At 41.0% G+C, this 24,116-nt stretch overlaps 1 protein-coding gene across 3 annotated transcripts in view; it reads right to left on the reverse strand.

Annotated features, from left to right (window-relative positions):
- The window catches only part of REC114 (REC114 meiotic recombination protein), a 157,078-nt gene extending 134,862 nt beyond the window's left edge, over nt 1-22,216 (reverse strand). For 2 of the 3 annotated variants that reach the window (XM_075208314.1, XM_075208312.1), the window contains exon 1: nt 22,030-22,215. In XM_075208314.1, the coding sequence (XP_075064415.1) occupies nt 22,030-22,140 (111 nt within the window). In that variant the 5' untranslated portion in view covers nt 22,141-22,215. Of the gene's footprint in view, nt 1-22,029 lie in introns of all 3 variants that reach the window. The other variant, XM_075208313.1, reaches the window with a different exon arrangement.
- Between the last annotated feature and the right edge of the window lie 1,900 nt (nt 22,217-24,116).

The raw sequence follows: 24,116 nt of genomic DNA on the forward strand, positions 1-24,116 counted from the left end.
AGCTCAGGAGAAGTCCTGGATTCTAGAGTGGGAAGAGGTGATCAGAGTGGAGGAGAGGCGAAGGTCATTGGCCGAGTGCAGGGAGCGGGCGGGAGTGTGAATGGTGAGGAGGTTAGAGATATAGGGGGCAGTAGACTGGGAGAGAGCTTTGTAAGTGGTGGTGAGGAGTTTGAAAAGGATCCTGTAGGGGAAGGGGAGCCAGTGTAGGGCGTGGTAGAGAGGGGAGGTTGAGGAGGAGCGGCGTGAGAGAAAGATGAGTCGAGCAGCCGCATTGAGAATGGAGCAGAGGGGGGCAATATGGGAGAGGGGGAGGCCAGTGAGGAGAAGGTTGCAGTAATCAAGGCGGGAGATGATGAGAGTGGATGATTGTTTTGGTGGCATCTTGAGAGAGGAAGGGCCGGATGCTGGCGATGTTGCACAGTTGGAAGCGACAGGCTTGGGCAAGGGATTGGATATGGGGGGCAAAGGAGAGAGAGGAGTCAAGGGTGACACCCAGGAATCGGAGTTGGGCGACAGAGGAGATGGTAGTGTTATTGACAACGATAGAGAGGTTGTGGTGGAAGGGGAGTCTGACGGGAGGGAAGACAATAAGTTCAGTTTTAGAGATATTGATTTTGAGAAAGCGAGCGGATATCCAAGAGGAGATGGCAGAGAGGCAGTCAGATACACGAGAGAAGAGGGTGGAAGAGAGCTCAGGAGAAGAGATGTAGAGTTGGATGTCGTCAGCATAAAGGTGATACTGAAGACCAAAGGAGGTGATAAGAAGGTGCGGTTAGCGAGGTAAGAGCAGAACCAGGCATGGACTGAGCCAGAGAGGCCAAGAGAGAGAAAAGAGTTTGCAGAAGGAGGGGGTGATCCACGGTATCAAAGGCCACAGAGAGGTCAAGGAGGATGAGTATGGAGAAGTGACCCTTGGATTTGGCTGATAAGAGGTCATTGGTCACTTTGGCCAGGGCAGTTTCAGTGGAGTGGAGGGGGGGGTAACCAGATTGGAGAGGGTTGAGGAGGGAATAGTCTGAGAGGTATCTGGTGAGGCGACAGCAGACTATCCGCTCAAGTAATTTGGAGGCGTAGGGGAGAAGGGAGATGGGGCGATAATTGGCAAGGGAGGTGGGGTCAAGATTGGGTTTTTTGAGGAAAGGAGAGATAAGAGCGTGTTTAAAAGAGGAGGGTACTGCACCAGAGGAGAGTGATAGGTTGAAAAGGTGAACAAGGTAGGAGCAGGCAGTGGGAGAGAGAGAGAGAGAGCGAAGGATGTTAGAGGGGATGGGATCAAGAGGACAGGTAGAGGGTGGAGAGGAAAGAATGAGACAGCAAACTTCTTCGCCAGATGTAGGACAGAAGGAGCAGCAGAGTTGATTGTTGGAGGGGCGAGGAGGGATGGGGCAGTGAGAGAGGGGGTGGAGTAGATGTTGAGTCTGATGGCCCCAATTTTGGAAGAGAAAAAAAGTGGCGAAGTCCGCAGCAGAGATGGAGAGTGGTACAGGAGGGGGGGGGGAGCAAAGGAGGGAGTTGAAGGTGGCAAAAAGGCGGCGGGGATTAGAGGACTGAGAAGAAATAAGGGACTTGAAGAAGGTTTGTTTAGCAAGGGAGAGGGCAGAGCAGAATGAGGAGAGGATGAATTTAAAGTGAAGGAAGTCAGCCAGGGAGCGAGATTTCCTCCAAAGGCGTTCCGCAGTGCGAGAGCTCTTTTGGAGGAAACTGAGGTGTATGTATGTATACATAAACACATATATATATATATATATATATATATATATATATATATATATATATATATATATATATATATATATATATATATATATATATATATATATATATATACACACACACATACATATACACACACACATATACTCGGACCATAGGCACAAAGCTTATAGAATGCTGGAGTACAAACTACGGTGGCTGGTGCGTGAAAAAAAAAAAAAAAAAAAAAAGGTATCCAACGCATTTCATCCGTACCATGGACATTCTCAAGGATAGTGTTCCATATGGTATTATGGCTATAAATACATTTCTTTTGCCTCTGATTGGATGAAATACTTTGTTAATTAATGGTTAAAACAGTGATGTTCAATTTCTTCATAAATATCGATCTTCTTAAAACAAAGTGCGATTATAATAGTTAAAAACAATCAAAGTGGGGGCGTGGCCTGTCAGCCATATCAGACGGCCGCGCGGATTTGGAGCTCCGGGGAAAACCTCCTAATTGGGCACCTTATAAGCCTCTCCACCAGCCACAACCCCACCTTCCCGGTTCCCGCTACTTACCGGAGTTACCCGCTGTGCTCCGCTCCACTCGCGAGACGCCCACCGTGCTCCCAGGCCATCCAGCACCTCTGAGGCCTAAATCGCGCTGAAAAGCCGGGGCCTCGATTTTCCCAGTCCCCGCGGACGCCATCTTGTCGCGGGAGCGTTTCCTCCTTCAGGACCCCCATACTGCTGTGTCAGCCTCCTTCTCCTCTGGACCTAGGACCCCCTCTGAAGCGCCCGGCGGGGCTGTGCAGCCTGGACGTCCACATTCAATCTGGGACCTGCTCCTGAGTTGCTGCCGCAAAATTGATCTCCCCCTGCCCCCCAATAAGTGGTGAGTGACTGCTTCCTCCTTCTGCCTGGATCACTGACAAAACAGCACACTCTTGTACTGTGTAAAGAAGATCCTTCCAGCAGCTTAACCTCTGTCCCCAAACTCTGTAGATTTGAGAATCTCCTCTTCACCAAATGTAGAAATGACCCTCTCTGAGGCTGGCTACCCCACAATTCTGTAAGACCCCCTGCTGAGGATAAGGGTCCGGAGGGTCATAAATATCCACTGTCACTATACTACTCAGATCAACCAGATCTACACAATCAATCAAATTGCCTGACTATCTGCTCTTTTCAGAACCAGTGCTGCCACCTAGTGGCCAATACCTGGCATTGTATTCTGTAATTTCCTAAAGAATAATACATATATACCTATAAGTCCCTCCAGTTTCTGCACATTACCTGAGAAATAATAGCACCAACCTAAAGTTTACCCTTCCACTTTAACCACAGCTCAACTTACTAACACATATTGTGTGCTACCAGTACTATGTGGTGACTTCCCATACTAAGAGGGGCCTTGGCTGTCAAATTCCTCACAATGTTGGAGCTCCCACGTTTCCCTTCAATTCTTCCGCCCTACGAGATGCGGATGCCTGGGTGCTGATTATGCCCTTCTACTCCCCTGGGCCCTGAACCATATGTAACGAAGCAACCAAACCTCCTAACCCACCATTTCTTCAACTGGTTTCCCTCCTATTCTACCACGATGCCCAGAGGAGGTAAAAAACCGCTGGGAGGCGATCTCCTTCCTTATCTCTCCAAACAGAAAACTCCGGCCAGATCCAGTGAACACTCTGATTCGGATCCGGACACTGAGGATTGCTCTCCTATGACTCGCCAAGATTTCCTATCCCTCCTCAAAGAACTGAAGGATGTCAAAGCATCGGTCCAAGCCCTCCACTCACTAAAAGCAGACATTGCTGACATAGGTGATAGAACAGATCATCTTGAACACAGAGTGGAAGAAGTAGTAACTTACCAACAATCACATGAAACGGATCTCAACCAAATCCGCCAAGATATTGTCCAACTTCAGGAAGGGCAGGAGGATCAAGACAATAGAGCACGACGCAACAATCTGAGAATCCGCGGAATCCCGGAACAGGTTGAACCCGCTCACTTGGACCTTTATCTCAAGAAACTTTTCACCCAGCTCTCACCTTCGACTCCCGAGGAGCTCCTTCTCCTAGATAGAGCCCATCGGGCACTGAGACCCCGCTCCCAGGATCCATCCCAACCCAGGGACGTCATCCTTAGAATGCACTACTTTACGGCGAAAGAAGACGTCATGAGAGAAGTCCGCCGCCTTCAATCTATCACCTTTGACAACGCTAACCTTCAAATCTTCCAAGATCTCTCCCCACTCACCCTAGCCAAAAGAAGAGACTTTAAGCCTATCACCACACTTCTCCGCCAACGACAAATTAAATATCGCTGGGGATTCCCCTTTCGCATCCTGATATGGCATCAGGGCTCAATGCTTATGGCCAGAACTCTCTCTGAAGCCCAATCCCTGCTTCCGAAACTTGGAATCACTACTGGTCTTCCAGCCATATCCGAATCATCCTCTCTTCCTGAGAGAACAGCAAGACCTTCGCCACGTCAAACTCCCAACACTGAATGGACCACCGTACCAGCATCATCACCACCGCCTAACGAAGCTTCCGGGACTTGATTACCCTCATCAGGTTTTGTTGTTCTTTTTTCTACACTATGTGTTCTTTTTCTCTCCCTGATGTCCAGCCTAGGTGCTGCACGTTGGAGAGAGCCTATGTATAGCTCGGGGTCCTCGCTTCCGGTGAGGTCCCCCTCCCCCCCATTTTGAGAGGTTCACACAGGAACACTACTTTATTCTATGATATTTACCTCTTATTGTTTTATATGTTACTTCCTATATCATTATATAGGTATGTTAGTCTAATCTAGCGTTAACTGGCGGGCCCTGGCTCCTATTGGCCCTTTTCCTCCTGTGAGGGACGGGGCGGTGGGACCTGGAGTCCCTCAAGCTGTTCTGCATTATGTCCGTTACTAGTACCGTTTTTTTTAGCATCTCTAGTGGAGGCAGGGGACTACCTGATATTAAGTTATATTATCTGGCTTCCCATTTCTCACAAATTGTTGCTTCATACGCCCCCTCAGGTTCCACCTCATGGCTTGACCTAGAGGCGGCACATTTAGCTCTCCCTGATTTCACCTCATTATGGGGCCTATCCCCTATACACCGTCCCCCTCCATCCAAATTACTTCCTACCACTAAATTTGATATCAAGATTTGGGACTCTCACTCCTTCAAACTGAAACTCACATCTGCCCTTTCCCCCCTGACTCCCATTTGGTTTAACCCTATATTTCCTCCTGGCCTCTCCAAGGTACGACACCGCCATTGGACTCAAGCTGGGCTCAAATTTCCATCAGATTTCTCTAAACAAGGCCAGTGGCTTCCGCTAGCAGAACTCCAACCTCCCCCCCAGCTCGAGTGCTTAACCCTTTCGAGTTCTTCCAAATTACCCACTTTTTACGTTCCCTACCACCCAAATTTCTACTACGTCCCCTTACCCCATTCGAAAATCTTTGCAAACTTCACCCTATGGATAGGGGTATGATATCACAACTTTATAATATCTTCCTTGAATCCACTATCCATCCACAACTCTCACATGAAGCTGACTGGGAGAGGGACTTGGGCCCCCCCCCAGATGAGGAGGCCTGGGAGGACATGAGACTGGGAATAGCTAAGAGCTCCATATCGACTAAACTAAAAGAGACATCCTATAAAATCTATTATCGCTGGTATTATACCCCTACCCGTCTCCACGCAATGTTCCCCTCCTCGTCACCCGACTGCTGGCGGAGCTGTGGCCACAGGGGATCAATGCTACACATCTGGTGGACTTGCCCAGTTATCACCCCCTTCTGGGACGCGATCCATGGCTTTATCAACACTCTATTTGAGGCTCCCGTGGCGAAAGACCCCTGGATCTTCCTCCTATGTTATCCCCCCCCAGACCTCGATAAATTTTCTAGAAAACTAATTGCACATATCCTCACAGCCGCTAAATCCCTTATAGCCCTTAATTGGAAACGTACCTCTTCTCCATCTCTCTCTGCCCTTAAAAAGCAAATCTGGCACGTAGCAGCCATGGAAGAAATTACGTACTATTTACATGATAGAGGTTACGCTTTCAACCAAGTGTGGGCTCCTTGGCAGTTCGCAGCACGCTCGTTCCCCTCTGGCCCTTAATGACTCCGTTGTGACCCATGTGCGGCGGGCAGGATTCGGTCCCCGTCCCATCATCCCCTGGCCCTCTAACATTCATAATCTCACCTCCTTTCCGATTACACTCATGCACCAACCTTTGTGGTCTTCCCTTTCCCTTCCCTAATTCTCCTTCACCCCTCCCCCTTCCATTCTACTTTTTCCATTATTGTATCTTACATTTATACAAAAGTATAAAAGGAAAATATGGTCAATGTATCTCTCATGTTGTCAAAAAAACTTTTTCTTTAGACTACACTACAATGTTAACGCTCTTCTATGTATACTTTGTAAACTTTTGACTTCGTATTGTATATACCCTTTCCTGTTTGACCATTCAAAATAAAGAATTTAAAAAAAAAAAAAAACAATCAAAGTGCCATTTGGAAAAAAAAAAAAAAAAATTACTATGTTGGATAGCTACCTAAATCAAAAAGGAGACAAGATGAGAGGGGGCAACCTTGTCTGGTTCCATTAGCGATTTTAAATGCTTTAGGGGTAATACAGTCTCCAAGCAATGTAGCTGAAGAAGGCCGGTATGATGCAGATACCTGAAAGGAATATACCAAAGAACCCTTTATGGGATAGAGTGTGAAACAAAGTGCCAGGAGATCCGGTCAAATGCCTTCCAGGCGTCCAGAGCTAGTACAAGAGAAGGGGTCTTGCATTTATATATAGAATAAATTAGGTTCATTGCTTGTCTAATATTGTGTGAAAGTAGAATTTGCCCTTGGCTGCCAAGCGTGATTGAATAAAGGAAGGGAGAAGAAGGTTCAACCGGGTTATCCAGTACCTTTAATATTTTAAAGTCCTCATTCAGTAGTGAAATAGGTCTGTTATTTGTTTAAAATAGTTGGGAACTCTTCCACATTTAGGTATAACGACAATAGTTGGTCAAGAGGTTGCCATGTCAAAGGCTGCCCCTCTAAAGATATGATTAAACAAATCTGATCTTGGGGGCAAGCAATTCAGTGTATTTCTGGCCAAGAGCAGAAATATTTTCACTTATTTAATGGCTTACTGGGTTTCTTCCAATAAAGTCTGCTCATTTAAAGATCGACTGCTCTCTGGGGATAACTTAGACGATAATTTAAGAACTAAGTTTATACCTAATCAGCTATATCTGGGCATTTAGGGTGGAAGGGGCCAAATCATACAAAGAGTCAAAGATTTTAGAATATACTACAGGATCTTAAACTCCGTTTGATTTCCCCAAGTGGACCACGCGCTCTGTTTTGTGGCAGTTGTTGGTCAACATTGCATCAGCTTTATCAGACTTGTCATAAAAGCAAAGAGACAACTATCATCAGCGTTTATCCTTAACACTGCATATCTGTGTGTATCTAGAAAAATTAAAACATGAGGTATGGATTCATATTTTGATCAAAACATTTAAGCCTGCATCACAGCATCAAGGGAACATCATTGTATGCAGGACCTACACTGACCTATATGCTTCAAAACACCATTAAAATGCAGTTAGAATCAGATGCACTCACCTACCAAGTATAGGAGCTTACATTAAGCAAGGACTGGCTTGTGGACCACCCTTAGATGAGCTTTAAATAGGGTTGATAGAAAGCTGGTAAAACAACAAAACAATATTTTGAGATAAAACCAGAGAAGAAATAAGCAGTCAAAACAACCGTGGGCTTATTTGGTGAGTTTAACTCAATTACATTAATGGAAAGAATATTTATCATCATCATTTATTTATATAGCGCCAACATATTCCGTAGCGCTTTACAATTGTAAACTAATAAACAAACTGGGTAAAACAGACAAAGAGGTGAGAAGGCCATGCTCCCAAGCTTACAATCTATGGGACAATGGGATTTTGACACATGAGGCTAAGGCCAAGTCTACATTTTGTGTATTCAATGCCATCTAATTGCAGAGTAGTGTAGCATTTGCATTAAAAGCCACTGCATTGTGATCATCAGTATTTGGAAACTCCTCCTGGGCTTAGGAGAAAGAGGACTAGAACTAGTGGGGACCTAGAGACCTACTTACCTAATTAACATAATATGCGATAGAAAGACAAAACAATTGAGGCCATCTGTAAAGGCTTGATTGGAAATAAACAAAGGTGTCGAAACGAAGGCACAACCACAAGTGAACAGTAACAGGTAGTAAACATGATGAAAGCATCAACATACTAAAAATACCATTGGAAAAAGTAACAACAAAAGTTTTTTGAATACTGGTTTTGGACCACAAAAATTAAGTCATAACTCACACTGTGACTAGAGTAACAAGGTGAAGGGCTTAAGGAATGAGGAGATACATGTGAAAACCATCAGACCCGAGGAAGTCGTACAAAAAATTATTTTTAACTGCATAACAATGGTGAATAGGAAACTCTATATCTTCATGGCTAACTCATAATATACAAACAATAGAATATAGGAACAAAAAATTCTCAAAAAAAGTCTCCAAACAATCATCATCATGCAGATCACGAAAGAGGATAATAGAGCCTGTCCATAGAAAATTATTTGCAGACACATTAAAGTCTCATTACAAAATACAGTTAAACAGTAAGAGGATTAAATCACTGTTTTAGAAAAAATATATAAGGAAAATTTGTATTAATAGTTAAATGCTGGTAGCCAATGGTGGTCAAGGTTAGCAAGAGCCCATAATTCAAATTTCTCACCATATGCAGAACAAAGTGAAGAGCCGTAGAGAGCGAGTAAAAAGTCTGGTGTGGAGAGCTTCTGATCTTCCAGATTTTTCAAGAGCTTCGTAGATAGCGAGATTCCACCCCATGTCATTCTGGAAATGGGAAGAACTGGACGTGGGAAGGATGAGGGTTCAGCGTGAGTATAAAGCTTGTGTGTTAGCAAAAAGAGCTGTGGAGCCTGAATAGACTAAGTTAAAACAGGAAACACCAATTACATTTGACTCTGTGGTGGCGGAGGACTCTAGTCATGGGCTGCAAGTCTCATCTTTTCTGGATCATAGAAGGTGCAAAATCTTGAAAAATCTGTATGTGGGTGAACTGTTAGTCAACACGATGGAAATTTAAAAGAGCCTGGAGGATAAATGCTTTAGTTTAAGATTAACAAAGTCTCACGATGACATCACATGGGCTTTGTCCCGTAAATGGTCTTGCCCATCATCAGGTCGGAATATAAGGCATTAGGCAGAATAACGCTTAAGAGATTGAGAAGGTAATCTGGTACAAAAAAAGGGTTGACAAGTTCAGGGATATTGCAAATCCTTAAGTTGTTGCATTGGGTTCTATTTAAAAAAATATTTTTTATTTTTATTTTAGGGTTTCAAGTTCCGAGCAAATGAGCGAGAATCCTGTTGTGGCTGGATCACTTATAAATAACTTGTTTGGGGCTAATTCACATATAAATAATTTATTGTAGAAATTTATTTAAATTACATTATTGCAAATGTACTTTTTTTTTTTATATATATTGGTATGCGTTTGTATGGAAATGTATTGGAGACAGTATGTTATGTTTGAGTTTGTAATTTTTCTGTAGAAAAAAAAATCTCAAATAAGCATCTGAGTGGAGGGTATGCGTTTCCAACTGTCTGGAGACAGGTAATTTCATGTTAATTAGACCTTTTCATCACTGAATGACCAACACATATTTTAAGTCTGAAAGCACGGGGGCGGAATTAGACTAGCTGGTAAACTTCGCGTATGTGCGCGCGCAACAGATCCCGAAGTTACACGTTAATTGCGCATGCTATCTTCGTATTCTATTCTTAGATATGCTTGTTATATAATCACACTTATGCACTTTCCCTTAAATAATGTTGCCTTATTCAGTCCTTTCACACGCTAAGTAACACTAAAGCCTTATAGAATTACTCATCCAATACCTACTGTATCTCGGCGATATTTCAGTGTATACATATACCAGTTATACATGTGGCGAGTATTGGTTATTTATAAGTATTAATACCAAAGCTAAAACTTTGTTCAGAACATATATTGTAATTAATCCTGTATTCACCACCATTACTTTAATACACCAACTCTAACAATTTCCTTAGTCCTATACTTACGGCAGTAAGTATAGCAGTTCGCTCAGTACAGCAATATAGCTTACAATAAATATATACTTCATTATAGCAATAGTTTGCAGTATACAGCTCAGGATAGCTGTATTGTAGTTCAGATATAGTTATACAGTTCAGTATAGCAGTAGTTAGTAATATATAACATACATGGTAACAGAGTAACGTTGATGAGGTTGAAAAAAGTCACCAGTCCATCAAATTCAACCAATTTTGGATCTCCTGCGATCCCTCACTTATATTTGAAATTGATTCAAATTAAGCAACCGCCAATCTTTCAGTCGGGAAAAATCCCTCCAGACCCAATATTGCAGTCCTATTTTTTTCCCCCTATATTCACTACTATCCTTCATTTTAATTAACGGCCTTATCCCTGGATACACTTTTCCGCTAAAAGTTTGTCTAACACTTTCTTAAACATATCTATTGAATCTGCCATCACAACCTTCCCTGGCAGTGAATTCAATATATTGACTGCCCTTACTGTAAAGAACCCCTTTGCTGGTTGTGAAACTTCCTCTCCTCTAACCTTAGGGGCTGACCGTGTGTCCTGTGTATAGACCTTGCGGTAAAATGTTCCATGAAAGTTCTCTATATTGACCCTTAATGTATTTATACATAGTAATCATATCTCCTCTTAGATGCCTCTTTTCTAGTTCAGGATAGCAGTTTTGTAGATCAGATACAAATGTGTAGTTTAGTATAGCAGTAGCATTCACATTAAAGCAGTAATAAAGTGCAGATAGTAAGAAATACTTGTAAATATACCTATATACTTGTGTCCCCTTGGTTCTGTAGTCTATTTAAGAGCGTAGCTAGCTGAGAAGTGCCTGGGTCCAACAGTAAAAATGAATTGTCCCAACACCCTCCTTTGTCTCTGTTTGGTCAGTTTCAGATAACAGCTTTGATACCAGAGTTGAGTGTGGGGTTTTACAACCACATGCAAAATAGCTAATGTTGCCATGTGACTGGGAAGACGGGAGCATGAAAGGCTTGAGAATCATATGATAGGAGAAGATTGTTCAAACAGTGTGTCAGACTCAGGATGCAAGTCATCACAAATTAATGTGAATTCTGCAAGTTAAATTGCAATATTAGAGAAAACATTATACACTGGCGGTAAACAATCAATATAAAGCCTCAGACGCTGTGAGGCCGCCTGCAGCAACATAAAAGAGTATTAAACCCCTCCAGGCTGATTGATGGGCAGGCTGCATAAATCAGTCAAGACTGGTTAAAGGGGAAGGAGGCTGGACTACCTCCTACCAAGCTAGTGTCCCAAAATTGTATTTAAAGAGCCCTGTGTTACACTGTAATGTATTGGATATCACTAGTACCTCAAACAGACTTCCTGAGCTTACAAACATCAAAGCTTAAGGAATCCACTTTGACGCCTACATACCTGCTGTAATTCCTGTGACCTACAGATTAGACCCAATCTAATTGGTTATCCGGCTGTTCTGAGATTGAGACCCAGTGTCAAGTGCCAACACTCTGCCCGCAACCCTGCAGCTCTGGCCAGTGCGATAAGTCATGGGAGAACAATGCACAGCAACACTGAACTGAAGGCAAAAGATCAGGGGTACCAGCACAGGTTGCTCTAGGTGTCGCTAAGGAGCCTAGTAGTGCCAGGGACCCCAGTAAGGGCATTTCAGCGTCGCTGCAGGTAGGATCGCAGGTCACGGCCATCTGTGCTGCCTCAAGGTGTGACGAGCAGTTATCAAACGACAACAAGAGACTGGTCAACTTAGAAGGAACTAGTACACAAATGGACTTCAGGGTACCAAATCAGCAAATGGGAGTGTCAGAACAAGCCGGGTCGGCAACAATCAGCATAAACAGTACCAAACGACAGGCAGAAGAGAGGTCAGGAATGATTCTGGTCAGAATTCAGGGATGAGCCACAAGAAGTAATGGAATGCTTGCGTAAAGTTTTGGAGCCTAATACTATTTATTTTACAATTATTAAAAAAAAAAAAAAAAAAGTCTTCCTTGCATATAGTGCTTACAATGCGGATTGAAGATAAATCTGCCTAAATATCATTTTGCCCTTGCCCATCAATACACATCCTAATGGAGTCAAGTATGGAGAAGTTTCCATCTCAGACCCCCTAGGAAAACAGGAAGCTACTTGATTTAAAAAGGAAAGTCATTTTTCCACTTGTAAAAAACTAGCAAAATGTACAAAAAAAAATTATAAAAAAAAATGAAAAATAGCAACTCAACAACGTCATACTAATGCTTACATAACCCTAACAACTTTGTAACTCTGGGCCTAGGTCAACCCTAACTAAACTCTGAAAAAGCTTGCACAGAACATTCATCACATATAAAACACATTCACAAAGAGTAATTTGTACCAGTGGTGTAAGGATCCAGGAGAGGTGCAGGGGTACGTCATCAGTCTGTGTTGCTGCGAGAACTGTGGCTGCAGATTGTATCCTTGGCAGTCTGGTAGTTTCATCGCTGGGTGGGGTGATAGAGATACACAGAGCTTTCAGATGACAGGAAATTGCCGGTCGCTCATTTGGGCTTAGTTTAACACGTACGTACAACTGTTGGACATTACATGGTACTAATAGATCCATTACAACTGGAAGTTTATTTGCAGCCATTTGATGTGATGGTGAACTCAAACACCTTGATAGTCGAGTGTCCTTAATATACAGATAGTTTTCGTTTACATTCACTTTGTGAGTGATAGAGTTTAATTTTAACAAGAAGTCCGATTATTATTTGCGGCAGGTTAAAACGCGTTGGTTATCTGTTTTTCTGATACCTCTACTTGTCATGTCAAGGCTGATCAAGTTGCCATCGGAGATTGGAGTGTTTCCTATGGAATGCACTGTGCAATGGAACCAGTTCATCGACAGATAAAAAAGACATGTTTTTAATTATTGTACATATAATTTTTTAATTTTATGATTAAAGTATTTGGAACATATTACACTCTTTAGATTTTTAAATATATCATTCGATCCAAAGTCTTCACCAGGAAAGAAAGTCTGGAAATTCTTACAGAGCTAATCAGATAAGCCTTTGTTGCTGTGCACATTGGTATAAGGTTTACTTTTGCCATGCGTGATGACGTCATGCCCGACATGCAGTGACAAGTGGCAGGAGAGAGGAGGATGCTAGGTCCCAGGCACCGCCGGACTGGTAAGGGTTTTTTCTTTTTCTCTACCTGGTCGCGGCACCCCTGGGAGCCGCACTGCACACTTTGGGAACCAAGGGACTAGGGTAAATTTGTTAGCAGTCAATTAACCTACCAGTATGTTTTTTAGAGTATGGGGAAAACCGGAGCACCTGGATGAAACCCACGCAAAAACGGGGAGAACATACAAACTCCTCACAGATAGGGCCATGGTCGGGAATTGAACTCATGACCCCAGTGCTGTAAGGCACGAGTGCTAACCACTTAGCCACCATGCTTAGTTTTCAAATTATGATTAGCATTTTTTTTTATTATAGTTACTAGTTTTATTCACCAATATGCCAGATGACTACTCTACAGAGTGTCACAGATGGCTCCCTTTCTTAACCATGTTATTTTTACAGTCAATTAGAATTATTTATGTCTGCCAAAGGAACTACAGTGGAAAATAATTTGTGCGCAGAAAAGACTAGTCTTTTCAACACTGGCAAAACAGTTACTTAGTTTGGTAAATATGCACCTATTTGGACCTGTTGTAAGGGTTGCCCAGTAAAATTATTAAAATTGTGTTATGAGCAATTGTTTGCTCATGGTTAAAAGGTAGGTCTAGGAAACAAGGAAAGTTTTGGGAAGGTTCTGTCAATTTTGAATGCCAAATATGCACAATAATGTGCCTGATTATGCACACAAGTGCAAACAACAATGAAATGAAAAAAAAAATAATTATGAAATTTGAAGTAGCAGCCCTAAGGTTATTTTTATCTTTTACACAATACATAAATAAGGGTCAAATGACCAGTAATTTAGGAGAAAAGTTTAAATTAAACTATCTACTCAAACCAAACATTAAAATACAGAACATAGAGCACACAATTTCTTGTGCTTATTTAAATGCATGCACACAATTACTCATTAAGAATGCCCAGCTAAACAAATCCTTATTTTTTTGTTGCTGCCACCAGTGTGTTTATCTGTGGTGTTCATCAATCAATGTTAAAGTTCCAGGAACCTTTAGAAATTAAAGGCCCTCCAAAAAACTAAGTAAAGAGTTGAATTACTAGGTCTTAGAAATGCAGGAACTCCTGTAGTCTGCGATTTGCACTCACAAGTGTCTTCCTATCAATTCCCAGTTATGTTCATGAATTGTACTCCTTTACGAGGTCAGACTGATATTTCCTCATAACAGTTTTTCTGATAAAGATATAGAGAATTTACTTTTAGATGCTAAAGTAAACTTTTCCTTTTAAGCTGATTTATGTTGATGGTCAGGTGTTTTTTTGTCATTTAGAAGAAATTGAGACAAAATAACTGTCCGGTCTGATCAAAATCCCAATAAATTAGCAACTAATAGCAGCAGTGGAGTCTGTATGCGATGGACCGACAAGCAATATTGTCACTTACAATCTGATAGTTTGATCTAAACAATGAAAATGTATATTGAGATCAGTTGGCCTTGTGAAATCCAATCATTTGCTGTGCATGTGTAAGACCAGCTACCAACCAACCTTCATTATCAAAACAAAGTTTTGTTGTTGACTCAGCCAGTGTGAAATATTATTATATATAATCAATCAAATGGCAGGAGCAAACACAGAGAAAAAAACCCCCAGCACACTGATATAGCCAGCAAAGGAGCTGCCATTTCTACTTGTACATAAAAATGCAAAAAAGTCTCGGTTACACACATTGGCAAATGTATGTTTAAGCCAACCGCCACTCCACGGCGCTGTTGCTAATAGGGTGGTCCTAACTCTAAACAGTGTGTCCAATATATTTGGGCCATACATGTGTTTTTAAATTGAGAGCTAACTTACCAAGAGGTACTCTAAAGGCCTCCAAATGGCAATGCAGCGCCAGCACTCCCCATCAGCTACTGACACCAACATGCCTCTCAGACAAACAATACAGAAGTGGAAGTTGCTCAATCAATGTATAGGCTCATAGCAGGTGCTTGAAATGGTGGGGTTATCCTGAAAGGATCAAACACAGAAAGAAATCCTGGTGCTCTATTGCCATTTGCAGGCTATTGGGGTACCTCTTGGTAAGTTAGCTCTCAATTTAAAAATACACATATATGGCTCAAATATATGGGACTCTCACTGTTTAGAGTTAGGACCACCCTATTAGTAAAAGCGCCATGGAGTGGCGGGTGGCTTAAACATACATTTGCAAATGTGTGCAACTGAGACTTTTGTATTGTTATGTGCAAGGAGAAATGGCAGCTCCTTTGCTGGCTATAGCAGTGTGCTGGAGGATCTTTCTCTGTGTCTGTTCCTTTCAGGATAACTCCACCCTTTCAACCACCTTTTATAAGCCTATAAATCTATTGAGCAACTTCCACTTCCGTATTGTTAAACTCAAATGTTAGACTATTTAAAAAGAAAAATAGCCATCTGATTTTAATAGTCCGTCACCCTCTCCAAAGGACAAAGAGTACCAGTTATGAAGAAAGGGGGGAAAAAAAGGGGAGTGTCACAAACACGCTCCCAGCTGCCGTCACTTTGGGGTGTTCACTGTATGAGGTCACACACGATTTCAGCCCGCACTCTCTCTCTACCTATCACACAGGTTATAGACCTACGGAATCGCCCCCAAACACAGCGCTCTCACACCCCCAGACACTTCAGGTTTGCCACCACCTATTGAATACGGACAATAGGACCCAAATACACTGTCCCACACTGGCACGCAGGCTTCTAGCTATTCACAGACTAGCAAGACCCACACCAGCACACAATGGGTTACCTCTTCACACCTCCAGACTGTTACACAAATGTAAATGCAAGCGCACACACAGCTTGTTAATCAAATGTAGCAACAAATCACACAGTGGCATTCCAAGGCTTAACTTGGTTGAGCAATCTGTCTCTTCTAAACAGGCAATGGATTCGATTAGAGCAATAAGGACAGAACTATTACATTTTAGATTTAATATACAAAAAGTACAATGCTTACAGATAATAAAAACAATTAGATAAAGATTTGACATACAAATAAAAAATGGCAAATAGTTATAGAAACAAAAGTGATAACAGTACAGAGCATAACTTACTTATCATAATCTGTATGCCTGGGGCAGGCAGAAAAGTTGGACAGTCCTTCAATTAGATTGATTCCCCAAGAAGCGCAGGCCTGCCCCTTCCCAACACAGATTTTTTTAAGCAAAAATGAAATGGGATGGTCTTCACAGGGGCAGTGTTTAATGCTAATAGGGGACAGGGATGTCCCCTGGGTTTCACATAAGGCCTGTTCAAAACTATTCCTAAGTGTTGACCTGTCTTAGCTTTTTACAGATATATCCCAGCGACATAACTCCCCCTTCAATAAACCGGTCATAATCTCCCGTAGATTTAAATGCCAAACATGATGGAATTATGACAATGTGACATACCTTTTCCAAAGATATGTGATTTCAGCTGTTCACGGATACCACCCGTACCTGTCATTCACAAACCTGGTCTGATTTCTCCTCCTCAGTATGTAGTGCCACCCGGATTCCCCAAAATATGAACTATGAAGGGATTTTCCTTTGGCAGCTCATATTTCTATATACCTGTACAGCCTTTCACATGCTGCCTACCATGATCTCCAGCTGTGATCGGCTCCACAAAGTCTATTCAAGTGTCTAAGACTAACAGTAAGAGATCTTCTCACACTGCCATCAGCCACATTTACATCAGACTCTGTCTTTAAATTTTACACTTTAAACTTATCAATGGATTAATTTGATATAACCTATTTACACTGCAGTTATGAATTATCCCTTATAAATAACTGCAAGCTCTCTATGTTCACGGCAGGGAGTATAATTGTTTAGTTTGCGTTGTGGCATGGATGGTGGGTATATTAAAATCAAATATGTCTTCTTTTCTATCAAGAGTTCAATAAAGCAGTGTAGCATGTTATTTGGCGTAAACATATGAAAACAAGGCTAGTCAGTAGCATGAGAGGTACAAAACTGCAACCAGCTGGGTGTCTTGATATATAATGGGCATAGAGGGGATTATTAATGTATGATAACTAGGCAAACCTTAAGAGGTGTCATAGAATTGTAAGCAAAAGTAATATACTACATACAAACAAATGAAAGTCGGGATACATATAATAGTAATAGAATAAAACACAATATAAATAATTACTAAAAAATAAAATGCAGGGAAAAAAAACAAAATGTAAATAAAACGCCATAGAATTAAGCAAAATTGAGAGAAATAGTACTAAGGTCTTAAGACATGGAGAAAGCCACAAAGGCACCAATATTAATCTTGTAACCCGAAAACTTATCAGCACAATGTAAATCAAATTGTAATCATAAATATAAACTCTTTAGAACATTTATTCAATAATGTTTTTAAGACATAAAATAATCAATTAATATAAAAAGTACATGAAAGGGAATGTGATGTAGGGAAAGGGATGGGTATTAGATTGGGAAACAAAAGGTAACCTTACTGATCTATAATATAAGTTAGCTAGTTTTCCTTATTGTTTCATAAAGCATTATCATAAAAGAACAGATACTTACATATTTGTATAGTTTGTCCCTTGTGAGCTTAGGCAGCCCTTAAAGAGTAGTACTGGCTGGGTGGTGAGAGCAAGGGGAGTTTGCCTCCTCATGAGCCCTCTTCCTTCTGATTTGCAGGGCTTGTACAGAAGCCCAGAAAGGGCTCAAAGCACCATTTGAAAGTGTGACTGCCTTGTGTATTGCTTACAGGCTGGAATATTCAGTCCAGGCTGCCAAGCATGTCAGCAGCTTCAAAACAAAGTGGGGAGCAGAAGTGCCGATATACCATACTGACACATACCACCTCACTTCAAGCACTGGTGTGGTTTAAATAAATAATTACCATGGCAGAAATCCCCCCCCCCCCTCCTCAAACAATAAAAACAAATCAAAAGACACGTACAGTACACTATACTGTAAGGCTAAAGGGCTTTCTTCCATAAGATAACTTTAAATATGGTTGTGACCTAAACCTAACTTTGTATATTTCTTGTGTCACATTCATATCTATGGACAGAATGGTTGCTGAAAGCCACTTGGAATCGTGAAGTCCTTTAGGATCCAGAAACAGGCCATTTTTGTTTTGCTTTCTTCAAATCAAATCAGTGTCTGGCAGAAACCATGTGCTAAAGAGCTGAAGGCCCTGATAGTATTTCCTGAATTAAAGCATTACCGTTTTATTCAACCTGTAGAGACTCTACAGTATGAGAAACTAAATAAAAAAAAAGTTTGTTCCAAAATCAGTGTTTCAGCCACTGTCACATCAGGCTTACTTTTATGTTAATATTATGTAAAAGGTACTCTAATGGGTCAAGCCACTGTCAGATTAGACCACACGTGGCATTCAGGCCGCACTGGCCTGAATACCGATGAAGTCTAAAACTACATAAGTGGATCTTAAAACGACAGTGTTTAAAGCTACATTCAGGTGATGCATATTCATACATACACCGATTTGCGTAGCGCATCTTTTACGTGAAATACTTCTCTGCAGATACGGACAATTCAAGTGGTTTGTTGTAAATATGCTTGTTTTCACGCGTATCTTTTGCATCCACTACAGGGCAGGTGTAAATGCCATCCGACTGTGTTGACTGACATCGCATAGAACAGCTGTATGCAACCAAGGTATACTATAAAAATGCATTGTATGTACAGTACGCATTGAAAAACATCTTTATGTAAATGAAAAGTTCGAAAATATTTATACTGCTTAGTTAGAGCTGTTATTTTATTACATAAAAATTGTTAAAAAATAAAAATTTAAACATGCATCCATTTCTAGCCCCTATAACTTTCCCTAAAATTTAGAAAAATAAACATATTAGTCACAAAAAATAAAAATGATCAATAGGAGAACACATTTTAGCATTATTTCAGGTGCCTATAGTCGCTATAAAATCTGGATTAGAATCAGAAAGTGTTTTTTATTACTATTTTCATCTCATTTAGCTTTTATTTATTTACCAAAAAAAAATAATTGATATCCTAGTGTAAAGACCCCTTCAAAGTGTTGTGCGGCAGCACTCCCTTGTGTTAGCAGTCAGAACGGAACAGAGTGAGGCATAACACGAGGGGTGCATGGCCAGAGCCCGTTTGGCACTTCCTAGGATTAAGAGTTTTGGATTCCCACCAAGGGGAATAAGTACCAACATCCAAGACAAGCAAGGTAATGTCTTTATGTTCACAGGTGATTGCAGCCTGCAATGAGAATAAACCTTCCAGGCTGAGACAACAAAGAGATTTGGGGCTGGATTTACTAAGCTGCGGGTTTGAAAAAGTGGGGATGTTGCCTATAGCAACCAATCAGATTCTAGCTTTAATTTATTTAGTACCTTCTACAAAATAATAGCTAGAATGTGATTGGTTGCTATAGGCAACATCCCCACTTTTTCAACCCGCAGCTTAGTAAATCTAGCCCTTGGTCAGTAACCATGAATACCAAGACACAGCCTGTGTATGGACAAGAATAGGCTGTCAAGAGATCCTGCAAGGCAAGATGTGGTTTGGAGTTGTGCACGTTAAATGCACCAAATCATGTTCTACTGCAACTAAGCTTGTGCTTTAGTAAGAAAGGAGATATACTTTCATGTCTGCAATTTAAATGTGCTAGATAGAGAAGTAGATGTAAATAAAGATGTTCCGGTAGATTTCAGCAGAAAGAAAGGTGGTCTGGCACCCATTCATCTACTTGTGTGTGCACATCAATAGTCTTACTATTAAACCTGCATGCGCACCCTCAACCACCCACAACACACTTATGGGAGTGAAAGATATGCTAGTACCCAGGTGGCAAACCTGAGAGGTTACAGATATAGGTGCCTGGGAGATGCACCCACATCACAATGCCAGTGAACAGGGGGCTACACTAACAAATAAAATGGTTATTGCATCAGCACACAGCAAAAAAAAAAAAAAAAAAAAAGTATCTGGTCACAAAATTAGAAAGTACCCCAGTCACTGATAAGTTAAAGAGAGAGGCTGTCTTACAAATTACTACCAGCTCAAAAAAACTCAGAAGCTCTTCCTAACCATACTGGAACAGTGAAAGCTAGGGAAAATAAAACAGGAACCATGTCAATTGTATTCAATATCTGAAAATAAAGTATACACAAGAAAAATTAGAGTCAATATCACAAGAAAGAAAGCCTCATATGCTCTATTCAAACACATCAGTAACGAGGTCTGTAAGGTATGTACCCACCTACAAAATAGGGAAGTATTCTGGATACACAACTTACAGATCTCTGCACCAATAGGTGTGAATGGATGCATGATTTTTTTTTTTATTCAATCTAGTTTTATTTTTAGATACTATACTTTAGATCCTATATGTTGCATACAGTTTATTATTTGTAGAAATGCTGTTAATAGTGAAAATGCCATAATGTTGGTGATCTTTTTATTTTATAAGGCAGGATACATTTATTAATGTACATTGACTTGTTTTAGTTTGTATCACCCTATAATATGTATTGATTACTGTGAGCAGTCTCTTAACAATTTAAATCTCTGGTTACAAAAGAACATCGGATTCCAATCATTGCTTAGTGCAGAACCTATAGAAGCATACATTTGTTGGGACTTGCAGTTCTACAACAGCTGGAGAAGCACAAAATACCTACCCACTCCACAACAGGTTCCATTCAGTGCCACTTCTGGGATTTACAGATCAGCACCAGAGGTGGGAGAATAGGCCCCCAACACTATGTGGAAGGCTGTTGATTTTCTGCCTTGTTTGCCCTTGTGATGTCATAGGCTGATTTCTTTGTGTAACCACTCTGCTGGTTATTTTGTGTATTTGTTATTCTATTGATGATTATTTATGCATCTGTATGCAGTGTCCTGCACTGCAGAATCTGTGGCACCTGATAAATAATGATGATGTTGTGATTATATAAAATTTTATGGATAATTTTTTGGTTAGTATTGAGTGCTACAGTTCAAATAGGAAACTATTTCAAATAGAGTCCTCCTCTAATTTATTTAAACCATTGGAAAATTGTATGAACGGGCTGCTTTGCAAATCGAAAAAAAAAAAAATAGAATTAGAATTTACTTTAATTTCAATCACTCTCTGCATGTTAACTTTTAGGTAGATCTGCTTTACTATTCAAAACGTATTGGCACCTGAAAATGTCAGGTTACAATGGAGAATTCAGTAAAACGAACTATACTGACCATCCAGCATGACCCATTCCATCTGGAACAAACTACTCAGCTCCTGAACTCACTACTTACATACTATACTATTGTAGTTATATTGGCAGAATTAAAACGATAAGATTTCTTCTTTTACACATCAATTAATTCTGCCCAGGTGACTGCAATAGGAATACAAAAATGCATAAAAAGTAAACTAGTACAATGATGTTGAGGTAAGCAGGCTCAACATAGAATCATGTCATGGCTGTGAATACATCAGTCAGACCAAATGTTATAAAGTGAATCAATAGCTGTGCATTTATTCATTAGCTTAATTGACACAGCTGAAATTAGCTGTTTATGCATAAAAAAAAGCACTTTTTTTTCAACAAGTAAATTAAGTTAGATCACAGACTTTAGAGGGAAGAGAAGTCCTTAAATAATGCAGATTGCCACTGTCAAGTTGTTGGTCCAAAGTAGTCTACCCCTTGAAAAACTACATCTACTTATTCAAATTGGTAATGTCTCCTATGCCCACTTTGCCACCTTCTCCAGTGCTCAACAACTTGTTAGGACAGGCTATATACACCTGGGCTTATGTATGGTACTCCTCTTCTCTATTGGATTTCAAGTGAAACATGAAGCTGGCATCGTTATAAGTCACTCTATTGCAAGTCTACATTCATATCTAGCTGATCTAATGCAAGGGAGAATTATATTTTGTAGCAAATGAACGCAGACAGAACAATATATTTTTAAAGCTGCTGTAAGATGATGATTGCGATGTGCAACCTATTTTATTTTTATGCAAGCAATGGTTGTCTCTCTTACCCGCCTTTGTGCCGAGGTCTCGTTTTTCTCGCCCGGCGTCCCGAGTCTTCCGTACCTCTGTAACACCCACTCCTCACCTTGCCCTACCACACCGGAGCTGGCCGCCGCCATAGCTAGAAACTAAGACCCACCAGCCGGCGCCTCCACCAGTCATCACACCATAAAGGCGGGAAACCGGATCAGGAGCACGTCAGGGAATCCGCTCACTTGAGGGTATAGCAATTATCTGGGTTATGGCAATGATGCATGTTATTACCGAAATATTTATCTACTTGTCTGTCGGTTTTCAATATTTTATCTTGGGCTCATACATTAACATGGATTTTGGTCATCTTACCGAAGTTTCCACTGGGTACATGTACACTTGCAAAGTATAGGATTTACTATAATCTTATGCATATTTTTAATTGTGTGTATATTATTTGTACCCTACGAGTCATATTCTGAATTTTGTAATTAATGTGTAAATGGTCAAATGTGTTGCTTTGCAATTGCCACGAATTAAATAAGCATTTAACACTATGAAGTGGAGACATTTAGTATAATTCTCTGTCAGTAGCAAAAAGCTACTTTCAAGGGCCAAGTAAACTATTATTATCCTTTATAAAGTGTCAAGATATTCCACAGACCTGTACAATCAGTAATGAACATTTGACAAGATATACAGGGGTCTATTTATGACCCATTACATATTGTTTACATTACTTTTCATTTATTATTGCAAAGGAAAGAAATTATTTAATGTTGTAATTTATTAAAATTGATTAGCCATGACAGCGGCTCTTTCCAGTAGTCTATGGTAAAGTGATCACAATTGCTATAACGTTACTTCCAGTTTCTGACCTAGGTCTTCTATGGCCAGGGAGGGATCCAACGAGCCCTCTCCTGCGTTGCTCTCCTCATAGGACAGAATGGCTAGCGTCCTCTTCAGATGGCATTAGCAGTCAGTCAAGCTTTGAAAAGCTTACCTTTCCGGAACTTGCTAAATAGTTTCACGCCGCAGTCCCCATTGAGAATAATGGACATTGCGGTAGTTTGTTTAGTGCAGGCGATATCTCTGATATATCCTCCACTAGGCTGACTGTGATAAAGATTTCTGTGACCACTTTAACAGCCAAATGGAGGCGAGTTTTGAAAAGTCAGGAACATAAACATGGGTGGGGGTGAAGGAAGCCAGATTTTAAATTAAGGACAAGTTCCTTAGCTTGACATGGAAGGTGAGGCGGCATTACCAGCATATTGGCCTAGAGTGTCCTGAGCCTTTGCAAGAACGCTTACCTGTCACGTGACTCCCCGTCGGATCTCATCATATGACTTGTGGCGGGGAAATTAAAATTAAAGGGAAGATCAACAGGTTAGTCCTCTTGACTCTGCCTGTGTGTCTCCTGCGCTCTGTTGCTTACTCTGGTGTTCCTGTCTGGGCTCGCTGGTTAGCTGCATCTTGTATCCTGACCTGTGTACCGAATCGGCTTGCATACCAGACCATTCTACTGTCAAATCCTGTGTATCGCTGCCATCTGACCTGTGTACCGATCGGCTTGTATCCAGACTCTTCACCTACTCTGCTCAAACTGACGTCTACTGCCATTAATCGAATATTACTGCACCCACATGGTACTTTATTACTACTTCTATTGTATTGTCGGTTTCTACCATTCCACTCACGTCTAGAGACCAAACTGAGGGCCGCGACCTGCAGTTCCCTTTCAGCCAAGTCCATCCCACCTTTTGGTGGTTCTTGGTGAAAAGCAGGGGGCTGTTAGACTCCGCGCCTTGCTAGACCTGTGCAAATCTAGACTGAGTGTATCCCGAGTGTAACAGCCCTTAATCAGGCCCTCACAATTTGTGCAGCTAAAAAGTCCTGCAGTGCCATTCAAAAAGAGGAATGTCTTGAAATGTATGCAGATCATTGGAGCACATCATTGTCATCCCACCTGTCATTCAGCAAATACAATTACAACAATGACTTAAGCTGGGTGCCAATCACACGATAAACAACTGTTAGGTCTGATATCGCATTAGTGTGTATGCTTTCACGATCATGTTTTTTTATACCAAAGCACATTGTATCCTATCATTTGATTTTA

The sequence above is a fragment of the Mixophyes fleayi genome, chromosome 4, assembly GCF_038048845.1.
Source record: "Mixophyes fleayi isolate aMixFle1 chromosome 4, aMixFle1.hap1, whole genome shotgun sequence".
NCBI classification, from domain to species: domain Eukaryota; kingdom Metazoa; phylum Chordata; class Amphibia; order Anura; family Limnodynastidae; genus Mixophyes; species Mixophyes fleayi.